At 41.9% G+C, this 20,059-nt stretch overlaps 1 protein-coding gene across 2 annotated transcripts in view; it reads left to right on the top strand.

Annotated features, from left to right (window-relative positions):
- Positions 1–16,086, top strand: part of Cdh17 (cadherin 17) — a 61,002-nt gene extending 44,916 nt beyond the window's left edge. For both annotated transcript variants that reach the window (XM_069991063.1, XM_069991062.1), the window contains exons 13-18: positions 2,732–2,976; positions 3,823–3,953; positions 8,585–8,824; positions 12,766–12,882; positions 13,017–13,130; positions 15,167–16,086. In XM_069991063.1, coding sequence (XP_069847164.1) covers positions 2,732–2,976; positions 3,823–3,953; positions 8,585–8,824; positions 12,766–12,882; positions 13,017–13,130; positions 15,167–15,267 — 948 coding nt within the window. In that variant the 3' untranslated portion in view covers positions 15,268–16,086. The remainder of the gene's footprint in view (positions 1–2,731; positions 2,977–3,822; positions 3,954–8,584; positions 8,825–12,765; positions 12,883–13,016; positions 13,131–15,166) is intronic.
- The last annotated feature ends 3,973 nt before the right edge of the window (positions 16,087–20,059 follow it).

Genomic DNA, 20,059 nt, shown 5'->3' with positions numbered 1-20,059 from the left:
GATGACCACAACTTCAGAACAATTGTGTCGATCACTTTTGTTTAAATACTCCCCTTCCCCACACACACACCAGCCCCCACACCGGAGACTGTTGCCTCAGCCTCCCCAGGAGAAGACTGGAAACCAGGAATTAGGGCAAGTCCTCCAGGCAATGTGTGGAAAAAGTCTGTTTTTCACTCGACCACCTTTTCGGCGCCCATCCCTGGGCCTGTTGTAGGGTTAGGTAGTGTTGATCATGAGCAGGACAGTTACATTCTTGAGCTCTGCTCATCCATAACTCTCCTGAGACCTCCTTTCTTGAAATGCAGAGTTTTTCTTTGGTTTTATCTTTTTTTTTTTAATGTAAATTTGTCCCTTCTCCAGCATGGGAAGCCCTTTGAAATATTTGGTTCCTGACTTTTTAACCGATGGGAGCACCATCTAATAAACGCATGTGCACACTTTGGTGAAAATGTTGAATGTCCCCCATCCTGGCCCCTCTCCTTTGATGCTTTAGCTCTCCTTTAAGGTTGAGTCTAAATCCCCGCTTCAGCCTTGCAGGCAGTTGTGCACAGGCAGGAATGAGGGCAAGAGCAGAGTCTCCAGCTCATCGATGAATGTGGCTCACCAGGCTGAGATAGGTCTCTTGACTTTGCTGACCTGGAAAACAGCGCCCCTGGGCTCAGCTTTGCTGATTACCATTTCTAACTTAGTACTTTCCCTTTTCCTTTTTTTTTTTTTTTTTGCTCCTCTCAGGTTTGGCTTGGTGTTATTCAGGTGTAGAAGTTAAGCAGACAGAGTACCCAATGCAGACTCTTCCTTTGTCATTTACCTCTCCATTCTATAACTATGGAGCACCAGCTGAGTCTCTTGGCAGATCTTCTTGCCCAGTTTCCTTATCCCATCTTTCTGTCCTGCTTTGGATCAGCCTGAACCTACCCCTCCTTTAGTTGTACCAGGAGCTATCTTTCTGAAACTCAAATCTGACCTTCTCAGTCAAGGATAAAGTCCCAGCTCTTTGGCTTGGCACCCACAGTCTTCTCTGCCATTTCTCTCTCCCTTTGACTTCACATGTTTCATTCTGGTAACATAGGCTGCTTCCCATCGACAGACATTCTGCCTGAATTCTTAATCCTGTGCTTTTGGGACTGTAGTGATGGGATGGAAGAGCCATGAAGTAGACATAGGGCTTGTTTGGGGATGAGGATAGGCAGGCCTTATTTGCTTTGGAATGTAGACCTCTACATAGCTTGCCTGGGCTGAGCTGGGCTGAACTGACAAGGAACAGAGCTGTGTCCTTGATAGACAGACTAAGAACAGAGAGGTGTATCTGTGTTCCACATCATGCGACCGTAGATGAAGTTGAGGTATCTATTTTTGTTCCCACTTCTCCTCATGGAGTGAAGAGTTGGTGAGGATCTACAACAAAAAAATACAAACAATTAGAATTCTTAGGTTAAGTGCTGCGAGATTGCAGGGGGTGTGGAGCTTGTCTGTTGGGGTCAGGGAAGCCGAGAAGGAGAGGACAGTACTGAGCAGCTCCTAGGGAGGGGAAAACTGAACCAATGCAGACATGTCTCCATCTTTTTCTTTATGAAGGGGTAATGGTCCTGCCTGTGTATGAAAAACTGGTATAAGGATGAAGCCCCAACAGTTCACCAAGACAGTCTGGGTCTCCTAGAACTAGAAAAATGAACACAGTAGGGGGAGGTTTCCATAATCTATAATATAGATTAGGGCTTTGCATTGGTCCTGTCTTATTGCTGAGGTCATGAGTGAGAATATTATAAAAGCTACACATTCTCATGTCCCCCAAATCCACATAAACTCATGTGTAGAACATTTAGGTAGTCAGAGACACCCAGGGCCAGTAAGCAAGGCCTGTGGCAGTGGCCATCTGTTCTTCAGTTGGCCTCTCCTAAGAATTTCTTTCTCAAGTCTTCAGCTTTTAGAAGGACCATGAAGACCCCATAGAGCCAGTTGCTTACATGATAGTCATATCTTTAAGCTGTCACATGTTTTTAGGCCTATGCTTGGAAATTTCCAGAAGTGGGAACTTACATCTTTTCTGTTTTGGTCTGAGACCAGGACTTGAACTCAGTATCTGATGCTTTTGTTCATTGGCTGGCACTCTACCACTTCAGTTACGCTTCCAACTCCTTATGTATTTTCTTAATCAACTCTTTTCATCTTAGATAGCCCTACTTGTTAACTATGCCATCATACTAAACCAAAAATCTGTCATTTTTCATTCCTGGTTTCCTGATTTTCATTCCTGGTCCCACTAGCATGACTTGGATGAGAACCAATCATCCATCTTCAATGGTTCCTGATCACCTCTCCCACCTCCCATGATTCTAAAGTGTTTTATTTTGGGGCTCAGATTCTGAGGCCTCCTTAGAAGTCACTCTCTGCACAATGCTGAGATCTCTGTAGTCTGAGCATTTCTGAACTGTGGTCTAAGCACTATCCTGAGAATGTAAATGTTTAATAGGTAAATGAATGAAGAGTCCCATGATGCAGTGAGTTTGGGTTAGGTTTCTTCTTCTAGGAGAGTCATCATGCACATTAAATTTTTCAAAGCTCTGATAAATCCCACAGTAAAGACTTTTTTATGGCTTTGTTATCATCCTGAGAAGTATGTTTTGCTGATACTGCATTAAGAAGTGCCATTCTGCGTGAGAGTTTTAAAGAGTGTATAAGAAATGAGTGTTTTCATGGAGATAATCCTCTTCTTTCCAACCCTCCACAGCCTCTTGATTTTGAAACAGCAGCTGTTTCTACCATCATGGTCCAAGCAGAGAATCCCGAGCCTCTGGTGTCTGGTGTTGTGTACAACAACAGTTCTTTTACCTCGTTCAGGCTTATTGTGACAGATGTGAATGAAGCACCTGTATTTTCCCAAAATATATTCCAAGCAAAAGTCAGTGAGGATGTGGCTGTAGGCACTAAAGTGTACAATGTGACCGCGAGGGATCCCGAGGGTCTGGACATAAGGTATGGAAAGCAGGGCTGGGCAGGCCTATCCTGGTGCTAGGGCCACAGTCAGAGGGGAAAAGGAGAGCTGGGTTCCACTGAAAACACAGATGTGACGGGTCACTTCCCACTCAACAGCATTTGATGGCTGCCCATGGCTGAGCACTGTGTGCATGTCTGGCTCCTCAAACCACATGTATCCCAACACATGGGATACCCCTCCCCCGTCAAGCTTCCCTTCACCCTCCTACTTGAGCTCCCCACTCCATCTCTGTCAACATCATTGTCGGAAGGCTTCGCTGGTTCCCGAGACTTCTCTGGATTTCTCCCCACAATATTTACCACATTTCAGTGGAAATACCCATTCTCCTTTTTATCTCCTCCATTGCCTCAGAGCTTCTTTTAGTAGATCCTTCCCTTGGCCCACTGCCTGATGTGACACACTCACCTGATGCTGGCTGAATGTGGGATTTGCTGACCCAACGGTCTCTGATTCTTCATTCATCTCACCTGTGGCTCACCACTGGGGGCTTGTTGCCTTAGAAAGGGTGGTTGGCGGAGAGATTTTAAAAGATGCTTTTAGATTGCTTAAATTTGAATGCTTCAATTGCAAGGAAAATTAACTTTTCTTACAGAGTTTGTGACAATAGACAGACACCCACACCATGTTGTAAAGATGAACGAATGCTCATTTTGAAGCAAGATGATATGCAAGTAGAAATGACCGAGACATTGGATGTTCCTTCAAATGTGTTGTTAATAACAGACAAATGATAGTGCTGTTCAGGTTGTGTGGTGATGGACAAACTGTCTTTTCATACAAAGTAACGTGGGTTCTTTCTTCCCCTGCTCTTTCCATTCATGCAGGTACTCACTGAAGGGCGATACCAGAGGTTGGCTCAAAATTGACGCTGTCACCGGTGAGATCTTCAGCGTGGCCCCACTGGACAGGGAAACTGAAAATGTGTACCGAGTGCAAGTGGTGGCCACTGAAGTAGGTGAGCAAAAGGAAATAAGCACAGTGCAAGTCATAGAAAGCTAGATTATCCGGGACACATTGATAGAAATGAGAGGGTAGGTAAAGAACCCAATGAATTCACATCATCAGGCCTGACCAACCAAGCGTTACGCAGAAGGATGAGAAGGGTAGGTACAGAAACACGGAGGCCGTGTTCACCCTAGTTTTGTTAAAGGCAAAAACCACCTGTGCTCACCTGAGCTGCTTCTGGGCAGGGTGGAGCTGCCCCAGGATGCTGCTTACTCTGTGGTTTCCTACACTGGCCACATTCTCTTCTAGGAATGTTCCAGTGTCTCTCCTTGAACTCACTCATTGGTTGTGGTTGTCTCCTGGGTGATTGGTCAGACCAGTAGCCTGCTGTTTCTTGATCCTTAAGCTATAGACCCTCAGGGCTCATCTATTTGTTTTGTTTTTGAGAATGGGTCTTGTTATATAGTTCAGTCTGGCCTGTAACTCATGATTATCCTGCTTCAAGTGCTGGGATTATTGACGTGAACCACCACGCTCAGCCTTTCTGAAGTAGATGTCATGTAATATTGTTCATTTTGGTGTATGTCAGAATCATCAGGCCTGTGTGTTCGACAGCACTTCTTAGTCACTTGGAATAATGATTCTGTTGATCTGAAGGGACCTAGGTATCTGTGGTTTGATGAAATAGAGTGAACTTTTGAAAGGCAAGACTATTATACAAATAAGACCTAGAAACCCATTGCAACAATGAGATGTACAAGTTGTTATGTCGAAAATGAACTTTACAACTTTGGTGGGGAAGGATGGGAAGGGATGAGAAGGGGAAACAAAGGAGGAGGCAACAATGCTTGATAAGAAATGTACTCATTTTGAGGAACCTCCATACTGCTTTCCAAAGTGGTTGAACAAGTTTACACTCCCACCAACAATGCAGTAGGGTTCCCTTCTATCCTCATTCCCTCCAGCATCTGTTGTTATTAGAGTTCTTGATTATAGCCATTCTAACTAGGGTGAGGTGGAATTCAATGTTGTTTTGATTTGCATTTCTTTTATGGCTAGAGAGGTTGAGCATTTCTTCATGTGTCTATTGGCCATCCTTCTATCCTCTTCAGAGAAGTTTCTCTTTAAGTCTTTAGCCCACTTATTTATTGGGCAATTGTTTCTTTGAAGATTTGTTTTTGGGGGATTTAATTTTTTTAAGTTCCAGGTATATTTTAGATATGAGACACTTATCTGTTGTATGGCTAGTGAAGATCTTCTCCCAATCCGTGGGCTTTCTATTGATCTTGCTAGCTATGTCCTTTGCCATGCAGAAGCTCTGTAGTTTCATGCAATCCCATTTGTCCAACCTTTCTTTGATTTGTTGTGTTTCTGGGTCTCTATTAAGAAAATTTCTGCCTGTGCTAAGGAGACCTAGGGTTTCTCCTATTCCATCCTGTAATGTTTTCAGAGTATCTGCTTTGACTCTGAGGTCTTTGATCCATTTGGAGTTGATTCAGGTGCAGGGTGATATATAGGATCTAGCTTTAGTTTTCTACAAGTAGTTAACCAGTTTTGCCAGCACAATTTACTGAAGAGGCTGTCTTTCTTCCATTCTATTTTTTTTAGCTCCCTTATCGAAGATTAGATAGCTATAGGTCTTTAGGTTCATTTTTGGGTTTTCAAGTCTATTCCATTGGTCCTGGGGTCTGTTCTTGTGCCAGTACCAAGCTGTTTTGATTACTATGGCTTTGTAGTAGAGTTTGAAATTTGGTATTGATATTCCACCAGCACTATTCTTACTGTTAAGGATCATTTTTGCTATTCGGGGTCTTTTATAGAGCTCTCCTATCACCCAGCAATCACACTTTTGGGCATTTACCCAAATGATCACAAACAAGACCACACTAAAGCTACCAGCACGACTATGTTTATTGCAGCATTATTTACCATAGCTAAGATATGGAACCAACCCAGATGCCCCTCAGTAGATAAATGATCAAGAAAATGTGGTATATATACAAAATGGAATTCTATGCCTCCATCAGAAAGAATGACATTGCTCCATTTGTTAGGAAATGGAAAGACTTGGAAAAAAATTATATTAAGTGAAGTAAGCCAGGCCCAAAGAAACATAGGTCCCATGGTTTCCCTTATTTGTAATATCTAGTATATGTCTGAGTCAAGCAGAAAAGGTCAGATAAGGTGATGTTAGGAGAATGAACCCCAACATAAGTATTCAATTTTTTTTGTTTTTTTTTCCTTTCATGCAATTGTTTCTGTCATATTTATAAGATGATTTCTATGTTGCTTTGTATGCCCCTCCCCCACAGTATAACCCATACTTTCACTGTTTTTGATGTTGGTATAATTTGTGGAGGGGAAGGGAAAAAAAACAAATCGTTTAACTAGAGATACAGGTGGACCCATTGCAACAATGAGATGTACAAGTCGTTATGTCAAAAAACGAACTTAACAACTTTGGTGTGGGGTGGGAGGAGGATCAGGTTGGGGGAGGGGAGGAGTATGGGAAGGGATGGGAAGGGAAAACAATGAGGAGGCAACAATGCTTGATAAGAAATGTACTCGTTATCTTGCCCATGTAATTGTACCTCCTCTGTACGGTATTCTCACAATAAAAAAAATTAAAAATTAAAAAAAAAGACTTCAAAAGATTCAACCTCTCAAAAAGTGGCTTCTCTGTTTTTCTGCACAGTAAAATAACTTTAAAAAATTAAAAAAAAGAAATGTACTCATTATCTTGCCCATGTAATTGTGACCCCTCTGTACAGTATTTTCACACACACACACAAAAAAGAATTAGAAATCTGAGCCATCCCTGCATAATCTTTGCATCTCATGACTCTTAACATGGAACTCTAGGGAATTTTTCCAAATTAACATGAAAATAAACTCACAGGAATAGGGAGCTAACTAGGGATAAGACTGATAATTAAAACATTGAGTCTCTTGCATCTAAATGGAATTTTCCAATTTGCTGTAGGAATTCTGTGATTCTTAAAGCCCAGTGGAGGCTCTATGTTTAGTAAATACGTCTTCTTGGTTTTTTTTTTTTAAAAACAAATGAGGATGGAACAAATTACTACTAAATAAATAATTTTAGACTTTAACAAAATTTCATTGGCATGCAAAGTCCCAAATTGGAGGCTGGGACGGGGAACAGAGAAAAAGGAATCATAAAAATGGTCCTTGTATGTGCAAGATGAAGAGATCCAAAGTGGGCAGGAATGCGGCACAGCGGACTCGCTGGACAGAGAAGCTGGCTGACACTTGCCTTAACTTAGCACATTCCACTCCCACGTTGTGTACATTTAACTCTTGATTTAAACCTTCCAGCTAATCAGTAGAAAGTTTCTGGCTGGGTCTTTGTGCTGCCCAATGCCCTTCATCATCTCCTGGGGATCAACACTTCACTCTGGGTGTATGCTAAAGGAAGTTGCATGGATCAAGACCAAGGTCCAAAATGCTGCATGGCTTCTGGTTGTTGGCACTGAAATAATAATGTAAATAGACACAATGACTTGAAGGACATGAGTACAAATTTTTTCCCCCCACCACTGGTTTAAGAGTGTTTAGGAATATAGAAAACAATTGAGACGAAAACAGAGCTTACTGGAATCAAAGTAGGAGCCAGGAAACAGGATTTACTGGAACTGGAGTGGAGTCAGACACTGTCGAAACAAGAGTCCATGTTGGATGTCAGAGAGAAAGCAGTCCATGTTTACGCCAACCTGACAGCCCTGTGCTACGCACCTCGCACAATAACTTACTCCTCACCCCACACTATGAGGTCGGTTCTGTTACTGGCCAAATCTTGTGCACTGAGAAATGGAGTAACTTGCCCAAGATCATGAAGCTATCAATGTGTTCTGCAGCAAGAGGACAAAGCTTTTTTCCACTATAGTATGACAACGCTTGTGCAGCTGTTTACAATTTCTTAGGTCATTTCGTTTCTAAGTGGAATAGTTACAAAGTCACATGTTTCTCAGCAAAGAAGTAAGGCTTAGAAAACTAGATTCTTATAGGTAAGGCAGTGTTAGGGAGCGATGGAAGATGTGAGTGACAACTAGAACCCCTAAATTGACACTATTGCTCTCCAGCTGTGTGAGTTTGGATAGGTCACACAACTTCACTGAGCTTTAGTCTTCTCATCTGTACATATTACATCAGAGTTGTTTTGGTGTAATACATGTAAACAATTATTCCCTACATCTTTGTTAATATTACTATCCTTTAGACCTTTTATTTTTTGTCCAGGAGGGGCTTGAACTCAGGGCCTGGGCTCTGCCCCCGCTTAAGCACAAAGTGAGCCCCAGTGCCACCTTTGAGTCATAGTGGCACTTCTGGCTTTGTCTAAGTAGTTTATTGGAAATAAGAGTCTCGTGAACTTTTCTGCCCGGGCTGGCTTCAACCATGATCCTCTATCTCAGCCTCCTGAGTAGCTAGGATTACAGGCTTGAGCCACTAGGGTCCTTGAGACTTTGTTACTCAGCAATAAAACCAGGTCTCTGACACAAAGGGTCTCTTTTTTCCACTGGCTCCGTAGGCTTGACTGCCTGAATATTTTCATAACAAGAAATGCTCCTTGTTGTTATGGACAGTGAACACGCTGACTCCTTGTTTGATCACTCCTTGCTGTAGGTGGGTCTTCCTTGAGCTCCACATCCCATTTCCACCTGATGCTTGCCGACGTGAACGACAACCCGCCGCGCCTAGCCAGGGACTACACCGGCTTGTTCTTCTGCCATCCCGTCTCTGCCCCAGGAAGTCTCATTTTTGAGGCCACTGATGATGATCAGCAGGCATTTCGGGGCCCCCAGTTTACATTTGGCCTGGGCAGCGAAAGCTCACAGAGGGACTGGGAAGTTTCCAAAATCAATGGTGAGTTGTCAGATGCACACTGCGAACAATGATGGGTGGCGCATCAGGTTTTATGGTCTTTGTGGGCTTTTAGAACTCAACCACAGCTTTCGCACACGTTCCAGGAAGTCCATCTTCAGAAACTCACAACGTCTGCCACGGGGACAAAACTTTAGGCTTTGGGGGAAGGAAAGATGGTTAACATATAGCATCCTGTGTAGCATAGGTGGCTGTCTACATTTGCTAAAATTATGTAGGTTTTTCTGTGTTGTCTGAAGAGTTTCTATTTTTGTTTTGCTTTAGGTTATTATTATTATTATTATTAAAGTAGTTGTACAAAGGAGTTGCCATTCAACAAAGCAGTTTTTGAATACATTGAGTCTTGATTAACGTTGCTCCTTTCGGCATTCTCACCCACCCCTCCCAACCCACCCCCTCCTTCATTCCTTTCATTTCAAATTGTCTTGGCAACATTGGTGAAAACCATGTGATAATGTATATAGGGATGTATTTCTGAACTTTCTACTTCATTGGTCTTTGTCTTCATTCTAACACTACACTGTCTTGGTTACTATAGCTCTATGGTAAGATTTGGTTTTAGGTGGTGTGATTTTTTTTCCAAATTTGTTCTCTCTTTCTTTCTGTCTTTCTTTCCTTCTTCCTTTCTTTCTTTCTCCTTCCTTCCTTCCTTCCTTCCTTCCTTCCTTCCTTCCTTCCTCCCTTCCTCCCTTCCTCCCTTCCTCCTTTCTTTCTTTCTTTCTTTCTTTCTTTCTTTCTTTCTTTCTTTCTTTCTTTCTTTCTTTCTTTCTTTCTTTCTTTCTTTCTTTCTTTCTTTCTTTCTTTCTTTCTTTCCCAATCCTGGGAACTTTTCCTGAGCTTCTTTTGCTCAAGGCCAGCACTCTACCACCTTGAGCCAAATTGCCACTTCTGCTTTTTCTGCTTATGTGGTACTGAGGAACCGAGCCCAGGGCTTCATGCATGCTCGGCAAGCATTCTACCACTAAGCTACGTTCCCAGCCCTGTTATTTCTTTTTATTTATTGATGTTCTATTTTTTAAATTATCTTTAAGTAGTTGTTCAAAAGTGTTGCCATTTAACAGAGCAGTTTATGCATTAAATGCATCTTGATCAATGCCACCCCTTTTAGCATTCTATTTTCTTATTTTTGATGCTCTTTTAAATAATATTTAAGATTGATACTTACATTTCGAAATAGCTCTATGCTATACTAATATAATTGATGATTTGGGATATTGATCCTATATCCAAAAATTCAACCTTGCTCATCTTACTGTTATACTATTTAGAGTCCAGAGAGTTTCTTCTCTCTTTCTACCACTGAGCAATGACCCCAGCCCTAAATCCATAGATTTTTCTATGCAGAAATTATATTGCCTATGAATGAAAGTCTGATTTCTTTAATCCATCTGGTGTATTTTTCATATCTTTAATCCATCTAGTGTATTTTTCATATCAAGCTTTTTGATCTTTATAAGTTAACTTGGGTCTTTTTCTCATTTTTCTAATCTGTATTTAATCTTCTCAATCTTCTTCCTTCATGAGCATCGAGAACATGACTATAATAACTATTTTCTTAGCCTTGTCCACTATTTATGTCTTATATGTCATTTTTGGATATATTTCAATCTATTTGTTTTCCTCTTCATTATTTTTCTCTTTTCTTGCTTGCCTGGCAAATTGTAAAAGTCAAACACTTAGATGCTGAATATTTTTGTATTCTCATAAATATTATTGACTTTTCCTCTGAAGTGCAGTTATCTTACTTGGAAATACTTTGTTGTTTTCACATATTGTTTTTAAGCTTCATTAGGCAGGCCCAGGGTAGCATTTATTCTAAGACTCATTTCTCCCAACTGCTGAGACAAAATTCTTTGAGTCTATCTACCTCCACAAACGATGAAGTTTCTATAGTGCCCCTTTGTAAATTCCAAGATCAATATCATTGCTCTTGGGGACATTGTCCCCTCATGTATGTATCTGACATGAACTCAGCTGAGGGTCTGTGGAGGTCTTCAGCGAGTGTGTGTGTGTGTGTGTGTGTGTGTGTGTGTGTGTGTGTGGTGTTGTGTTTTTCTCCCTTCTTCCTCAGTCTGCTTGTAACCTTGACCTCTCTGATTGCAGCAGTGAAGGTAGCCCATGCTCCCTGGGCTCCCTGTCTTGCTCTGAGACCTGGACAGTCTCCCTCGCTAGGGACAATTATAAAACTTACATCATTTTTCTTTTTACAGGGGCCATTGTCCCTCACTGTCTAATATCCAATGTTTGTGTTTGTTTGTGCCAGTACTTGTGCATGAAATCAGGGCCTGGTCACTATCGCTGAGCTTTTTGTTAACTCCAGGCTAGTGCTCTACCAATGGCACCATAGCTCCATTCCCAGCTTTTTGGTGGTCAATTAGAGATAAAAGTCTCTTGGATTTGTCTGTCAGGGGTGGCTTTGAACTTTGATCCTCAGAGCTCAGCATCCTGAGTAGCTAGGAGTATATGTGTGAGCCACTAGTGCCTGGCTCCAATGCTTTTAAAACCTTAATTTCTTACATCTGTTCTTTTTTATTGTTCTTGGTGGGATGATGAATCTGGTCCCTATTAATCTGTCTTTTCTAGGAATGCAAGTTTAAGCTATAATAGTTTTCAAAGTCTGAAAATCTTACCACAAACTTAAAAAAATTCTAGGCATAAATATGATTTTGAGAGAATAGGAGAAGAGCAAAACTGTCTTTGGAGATTTGAGACAGTGTTATTTTGAGCTCTTAATTTTTTGCAAAGCATAAAACAAAAGAAATAACCTGAAAATCAGGTGGGTACCACACAGTCCCTAGTTCAGGGCTCAGAGAAACTCTTGAAGCTACAGGTGACAGGACTTACCATATTATATACATAGCTCACAAAGGGCAAATTTGAAACTCAGGATCAGGCCAATAGATGCACTATTCCATTATTATTTGTTGATAAATTCATTTACTGCTTACAATTTACATCCTGCAAACCAATACTTAATGAGTTTTTGTGTGTATGGACACTCACAGAATGGTGGACGTTTGAATTACTCAATGTACATATTCCTAACCAAAGTCAAACAAGGTGATATTCTTGTTTCAAGGCCACACATTCTAGTTCTTTCTCAGGGATGGTGCACTCCCACATGATACATGCCTGGCTTTTTGCTTGTTAAAAGTCTCTCAGGTTTTTCTGTCTTTGCTGGCTTTGCACCATGATTCTCCATGTTTCGGCATCCTGAGTAGCTAAGATTACAGGTGGGAGCCACCAGTGCCTGACTTGATTTTGTTGTTGGCTTCAAATAGGAGAAAAGGGCTGTTTAGTGTTCCTAAGTGCAAGAAGCTGGTGAGTCTACAAAGCTACTTAGCTGAGCCTTGGGAAAGTAGGAGTCAAGTGCTGTGGTCCAGTGTTAAAGGTCAATGTTAAAGAATAAACATTGGTATGTTTAAATAAAATGCCTTTAAAGAGAAACAGACAGGAAAAGGCATATATATTCATTAAAATGTGGTGATGAAGGCTTATAAGAATCTAGCCCTCTATTTCCCTAATGACTAAATGTTCAGTATTCACTAATTCAGTGTTTGAGGGTAATTCATAGACCACAACTACTAGAAATAACAGGAACTGATTGTATTTAATATTCCTTTCTACCAAGAAATCATGAGTTGAGCATTTAAAAGATGCTGTGGTTCCTATTCCTCCTCCTCCTCTTCCTCTGTCTCCTTTTTCTCCTCCTCCTCCTCCTCCTCCCTCTCCTTCTCCTTCTCCTCCTTCTCTTTCTCCTTCTTCAAAGATACATGTGGGAGGTTGTAAGTAATAATACATTGATAAACTTAACTCCTGTCCAACCACTTCCCAGTCAACTCTAGTACACAATGAATAGGTGAATTTTATTCCTGTGAAGCCAGGAGTCTGAGTTCTGTTTTCATTTTTCCTCATTCTGACAGGTACTAGCGCCAGACTTTCTACTAAGCACACAAATTTTGAGGAGAAAGTTTATGAGATCCCCATCCGCATCAATGACGGGGGTCGGCCCCCCTTGGAGGGGACTGTCTCTTTATCAGGTAGGTACTTTGCTACTCTGGATAGTCGCTGTCACCATGGGAAGTTTAAGGAGCTTCTCAGCTTTGATGTGGGATTCTCTTCTCTAGCTGTTCACTTGAACATGTATCCTACCAAGTATGTTTCTGCTTTTCAGTGACTTTCTGCAAGTGTGTGGAAGGAAGCTGCTTCCGGCCAGTGGGTGAGCAGGCTGGGATGCCCACAGTGGGCATGGCGGTCGGTATACTGCTGACCACTTTTCTGATCATAGGTGAGTATGGCTTCCCAGATTCAAGGACTTCTGGCCCTGGCCTCAGAAATGTTAGCTCATCTTAGGGGTTGATCTAGTAGCTATCCAAATGGCAACTTAGACATTAACTGAAGACACAGATCACCAGTCAACCCCCTCATACTTTCTTGGAAAAACATTGCTTTGGAACTACCTTTGACCTATCGTGGTTTCTCGATTGGCAGAACAGGGTCTATTCCAAAGAGGCTTTGTGTTAATCAGGTTTTCTTAATGGTAACAAATACCTGACATAATCAAGGTATACAGAGAAGTGTTTGGCATAATGCATTGTGGTTTCAGAGGTCTCCGTCCATGACTGATTGGCCTGTTGCTTTGGGCCTGTGGAGAAGCAGCACCTCATGGCAGGCAGCACGTGGCAGAGCAAAGGTGCTCACTTTGGGGCTAGGAACAAATGAGCCTTTAAGGGTATTACCTCAAAGATCAGAAGCGGGCCAACTAGGTCTTAAACTTTCTACCTCTTCCACATAACACCAACCTGGAGACCAAGCACATGGTCTTTTGGGAGACACTCAGATCCAATATATATATATGTTTTTACTTATTTTTTGTTGGTCATGGGGCCTGAACTCTGGGCCTGGGCACTGTCCTTCAGCCTTTTAGCTCACCATTTGAGCTACAGCACCACTCCCAGTTTTCTCTGTTAATGTGGTGCTGAGGAATTGAACCCAGGTCCTCATGCATGCAAGGCAAACACTCTACCACTGAACCACCTTCCCAACTCCAAATGAGAATGTCTCTCTTTTTTTGTTGTTGTTGGTTGTGGGGCTTGAACTCTGGGCCTGGGCACTGTCCCTCAGCTCTTCAGCTCAAGGCGAGTGCTCTACCACTTGAACCACAGCACCACTATCTATCTATCTATCTATCTATCTATCTATCTATCTATCTATCTATCTATCTATCTATCTATCTATCTATCTATCTATCTATAGGACTTTAATCCATTGCTGTGTGTTATAAGTATTTTAGGTTTATTATCTACCTTTTCCCTTCAAAAATATTATTTTTAAGTAGTGCACAAAAGAGTTGCCATTAAACAAAGCAGTTTATGAATACTTTGCATGAATACAATGTACATGAATACAGTTTATGAATACAATGCATGTTGATCCTAACTGTTATATTTTAAGCCTCAATGCCAAGCTAACATGATGAGGGAGAATGAAATGCAGTTGCCATGACCCTGCTATACATCTGACATGGGGCTTCAGAGTGCAGACAGTGATGGGTGAGATCAGCAAAGATCTTTCATCCATAGAGGTCAATATCACAGGGGTCATGGTCTCAGCTGCCAGGGTTGGGATGGATAGAACTTGACCTTCCAGTGGAGTTGTTGATATACCTGAAATGTTGCATGACTTCCCTTTATATATTTTTTCAATGGTGGTTTGGTAAAGCCTGTTACTTATGCCAAGATTCTTCTTATACATTTACTAATAGGTAATTTTTTTTAAATAACGAACTCCCTTTTCCATAGAAGATAGCACAATCAATCCTCAGATACATAATATATTTTTTGTAAGAGTTAAGAGGCAAGAAACAGTCAAAATCTTAAGCAGTCTATTCAAAGTTCCTTAGATGTGGACACAATGAAAGTAGGCTTTAGGGAGGTGAACAGGTCCTAAGAGGTCTCTGGCTGTTCTGGTTGGACTGCTGGCTCTGGGGAAGGTCAACTGAGACTGTGTGTATGAAGTTCAGAAACTCAGCTGCTTTCTTCTCGGAATGCAGAACACATCCTGTTTGCCTTGAGATAATCTTGGTGGCAACCGCCAGGTTGGAAACCACTGGGACTCCATGCCATACTGATACTAAGTGATAAGCTTACTTATCCAAGTCAGTCAGCGCTGAGGGTCCCTCCTTCACTTGAACAACTTCGCTGAGCCACAAACAAAAAATGAGGCAACATGAGTCATTTTTTCCTCCCAGGACATTAGTTTATAAGTGACCGTGACAGTCCATTTGAAGATTCCATCTCTTTGACCCTGGGTTTTCTCTTGTAGGTATAATTTTAGCAGTTGTGTTTATCCGCATAAGGAATGATAAAAGCAAATGTAATGTTGAAAACACCCAGTCACCTGAAGCCACCCCTCTGAGACGCTGACTTTGAAGAGAAATGGTAGAGTTCATCCATCAAGTGCTACTTCAGCGACCAGCTGCTTCATTTCATAATTCTACTTCCCATCCAACATGTGTTCTGTAATTTTTTTACAGCTACTCCCTCTTGCCCTTTAATATTTTATCACTCTTAGATATTTTATGTTCTGTAGACATTAGAGATATTTTGTATTTTCCCATGACATTGTTTTCCCCTTTGCCAAAGTTTTAGCTATTTAACCCAAACCAAAAATATGTATTTTCCCCCTTTGGGGAAACAAATGAGCTGATTAACTATTCTGTACATGTCTGCTTCATTACAGAGATGCAACAGTTGTCTCCCACAGAACTTTCTGGATGCTGTTTATGATTTTTCTCATTCCATCTTATGGCCCCTCAGTCCATAGCTCACTGAATCCAGACCATTTGTCAGGCTAAAGAACAAAGTGAGCTCTCAGAAAAACAATACTCAAGCAACCTGGTCCCTTAGGATGGGTAGAAACTGTTCTAGGTTGCTGTTAATCACTTTTATCCCAGTGTGGCTGAGGTGGTTCTTCCATGGAAGGGCTCCAACTTGGGGATGATGCAAAGCCCTGCATGCCTCCAACACAGTTGCTGTTTTCCTGAAGGCCAACTTCAGAGGCCTAAGCGTAGACCTGCAGCTGCTTGGTCCACTTATTACCTACCATGCTTACATGCTGCGCATGTTACCTTTATGTGTATATTAATAAAGCCTTGGTTGTTATATATTTAACGCATGAGGAAAAGAAGGAAGCATAAAAATGGTGACCAAAACCGAGAATAAAAAATGTCATTGTTGTTTATATTTTCCCGATCTCTTAGCTGTTTCTTTTCATTTGTTAAAGGAAAAGGACCAGAAAACAATGGTTCTCTACTCTTTAGAATTTCCTACCTGCCCTGTTACACAACCACCCATCCAGGAAGATCTTCAATAAAGAAAAACCACTAACTCCTAATGTCTGTTTTTAAGACCACAGTATTGTATCTTATTACACTGTGCCCCAAATGTCTTTGTCTTTTCACATAGTGTTCATTGAAGCCCCATAAGGGATAAGGGTCTCTCCAGGATCATTTCATATTTAAAAAAACAATGCCAAACTAAAACACAGTGGCACTTGCGGGGATCCTGGGCGAACGCCATTACAAGATGGCGCCCACTCCCTTGCAGCTTTGAGGTCCATATTAGACTGCTTGGCGGGACGGTGGGTCCTGGGCTTTGCGCATGCGCGAGCCACGTAGAGTCCCCAGCCAATCCCGTGGCACCTGGTGACGGTGAAAGGCAGACGACCAATGATAGAACGACCCGTGTTCCTATTCCCTATATAAGCGGTGCACGCTCTCTCGCGCCCAAGCTCTCCTACAAGTAACAAGGCTCTCCAATAAAGCGTGATCTGAGAAGACTCCTGGTGTGGTGGTCGTTCTTCCTCGCTGGTCGAGAAGGCGTTTGCCGCAGGCACTGAAAATTATTCCTTTAGCCCAAGAGAGCTTTCAACTAAGAGCAATCTGGGTTCCTGTGCCAGTACATTGGAACCTGCACAAACCTCACCATGAAGCTAGGGTGAAGAAGCTGGTTGTGTCCTCAGGTGGGCAGCCTCTCCTTGTAGGACAAGTGGCAAGGCTCTGTTCGTGTACTCAGCTCTCAGAGTGATCTTGTCATATGCTTACAGAGATGGCTATTTCAGTAAATACCACTGGGTTATTCAGACCTTTTCGCTGCAGCAACCAACCACCTGGGAGAACAATTTTAGAGAAGAAGACGGATTTATTTTAGCTTGATATTTCAGAGCTTTCAATCCGTGACGGCAGGGGTGAGGGTGGGGGTGGGGTGGGGAGGAGAGGTGTACAAGGGCAGCTTACATTACAGCTGACAGGAAGGAAAATGGAAGAGTAACAGGAAGAAGCCCATGAGAAGACAGAGCCCTCAAGAACACCTCTCCAATGACAAACGTCCTCCAACCAGGCTCCCACCTTCTTTGTCCTATTACTTCCTAAAAGTCTATCCAGATTTTGAACCCATCAGATTTAATCTCTGGAAACACCATCACAGACACATCCAGAGATGTGTTTTACTCATTTCCTAGGTATTTCTCAATCCAGTCGAGTTCACAGTCAGCATTCACCATCACAATCACTGACAATGTAAAAACAAAAAGGCGCGTTATAATTTCCATTTTATTGATTTTTCTGTGTTTATATTTTTACACTCCAAGCTTTGTTAACCGTTTCAGAATGATTTCCTGAGCATCTGCTGTGTGTTAGTCATTTGTAAGCCATCTGGGCTCTTATAGAGGATGTCCCCTTGAGAAGATGGCTAGTTTGGAATTTGGAGTAAAGGGCTGTCTCAGAATTGGTATAGTGATTTTGACATCTAATGCCCAAGTCATACATGAGGCCTCCATGTGCTATCTTCAAATAATCACTGATTTCTTTGGACTGAAACCAAACCTGCCTTTCCCATGTGTTTGTCACCCGGAAGAGCCCCGAAGAGAGGACAGTAAGGCAAAGGACAGAAGGTCAAAGGAAGAAGGGGTGGGCTGCTGAAGTCAGTGCTCATCTGACCGAGAGAAAGCATTTTCATTTTTTCCATTGCAACAGTTGGTTGATGTGTGAGTCCGGGAGCGGAAGGCTACATTTGGAAGAAGAGACGAGTAAGCACAGGGGACATGGGAATAAAAATAGCCCATGTGTTTACCCTGCATTTTTCAGTTACTCTTTTGAATTAAGCACAAGACTGAAAAGAAACAGAATACATATTTGGTAGGAGGCAAAACTGGGCCTCTTTGGCTCCTGGTCAAGAACAGATCCGAAAGGCAGAATTTCCTAGGGCTTTGCTCAGGAACAACCCAAGTTCATCATAGCCTTGGTTCACAAAGGACAGAAAGAACCAGGGAAAAGGTCTCTCAGTGGCCAGGTCAGCTGTAGGGTATGAGGGAAAGGCCTTGGTTGAGGTTCTGTCTTCTACATTGAGATTGCAGACAGTTTTCCTGGGACCTACAGAAGGAGAGCGCAGGATTTCCCTGTAAACAACTATGGATACTATTGAAGGCCTCATACAGTTCTTGTTGGACCTTGACACTCAGAAAGAGCTTCTTCAGGGCTTAAGTTCTTCCTAGATGTTTGGACATCCTCTCAGCTCAGCTTCTTTAGCAGGACCACCTTTGTAAAGGCAAGAAACTGGAAAAAATGTTCCTTGGATCCAAGTAGGCACCAACCTGGTCAACAAGCCTTACCAAGTTAGATTGCCCTCCATGAAACAGAAGCCATGATAGAAGATAGATAGACACAGGCAAGAGATTTATGGTGGAGAAGGTCTGTGAAGGATAAACAGGAGAGAATAAGAGTAAGTGGTAAAGCCTCAGACCATCTCATGATGAGGAACAAAGATTGGTAAGAGTCTCAGGCCATCATGTAGTTCTGAGGAAGTCAGAGTTGGGCTAATGAGAAACCTCAAGCCCAGTTAGACTGTTGGGGGTGGGCTGTTACTACTCTGGCTTTGACCCAGTGATCCAGTAAAGATTCCAGTGTGAGGGTATAGCCACTGTAGTCACCAGCCAGCTCCCCATGTGTGATTCTCTTCAGGGAAGAACTGAGCATGTGCCCTCTGGATATTAGATCATAGTTTACTTCCCGCTTTTCAATTTATTTGTCATTTGTTGAATCTTATTAAAGCCAGATAACAAGCTGGCCACTGAGTACACAAATAACAATAACTAATAAGTGTGTATCAGTTACCATATGCCAGGCCCTGTTCTAAATGCCTTCTAATATATTAAGTCAATGAATTCTTAAGACTGTGAAGATGTAGAGAAAATTGATATGTCTGTTGTTCAGATGAGCAATTGCTACACAGGAAGGTTAACCAGATAGTCAAGTACTGACTGACTCCAGTAGTGGTACTTGAAAACCTATGCCTAAAGCTTTAGTATTTCATTTAATCTAAGGCTATGCTTATGATAAGAGACGTGACCATAAGAAAAGATTATGGAGGGAAAAAAATCCCTCTTGTTTCCATTTCTTGGAGTTCATTTTGATAAATATCATTGTATATGATCATGTGCACATAGCTACTGAGCAAGAGGTATTTTTTAAACTTCATTGTTATTTTTGTTTTCTGTGCCTTTTGTCTTGTTTGTAAGTTTATCTGTTTTGGGGAGGCGGAGTGGGGAGCACAGAAATGGTTGGACAAATTATAAACAAATATAGCAGTGATGCTCACTAGACACTATCTGGAAAATGAACTAATCAAATTTTGAGGATGAATGGGAAGGAAAAACTGGGAGAAAAGGAGTGAAGGGGTGACATTGTCCAAAAAGAAATGTACTCATAACTGTAATCCCTCTGTACATCACCTTTATAATAACAATAAAAATAGAAAAGATCATGAAGTCAGGTGCCAGTGGCTTACACCTGTATTCTTAGCTACTCAGGAGGCTGAGATCTGAGGATCCTGGTTCGAAGCCAGCAAAAAAAAAAGAAAGGAAGGAAGGAAGGAAAAAGAAAGAAAGAAAGAAAGAAAGAAAGAAAGAAAGAAAGAAGAGAGAAAAAAGAAAGAAAGAAAACATGGTCAGCAAACTTCAACATTAAAATGCATGCCCAATTCAGAGATACCATAATTCAAAGGGAAACTGATGATTATTAATCAATGGTGTGCACGTGTCTTCTCAAGGACTTCACAGCTGGACAGGAGGACAGACTTCAACATGGCTCCCACGTGGGAGGTATCCAGTGGCATGGAGAGAAGCGCATGAGCGTCTGCTGTGTCAGAGAGGAGGACGCTG

The sequence above is a fragment of the Dipodomys merriami genome, unplaced genomic scaffold, assembly GCF_024711535.1.
Source record: "Dipodomys merriami isolate MVZ:Mamm:240054 unplaced genomic scaffold, mDipMer1.0.p SCAF_4, whole genome shotgun sequence".
NCBI lineage: Eukaryota > Metazoa > Chordata > Mammalia > Rodentia > Heteromyidae > Dipodomys > Dipodomys merriami.
The sequence above is the reverse complement of the archived record's forward strand: the minus strand, read 5'-3'. Positions and strand labels throughout refer to the sequence as shown.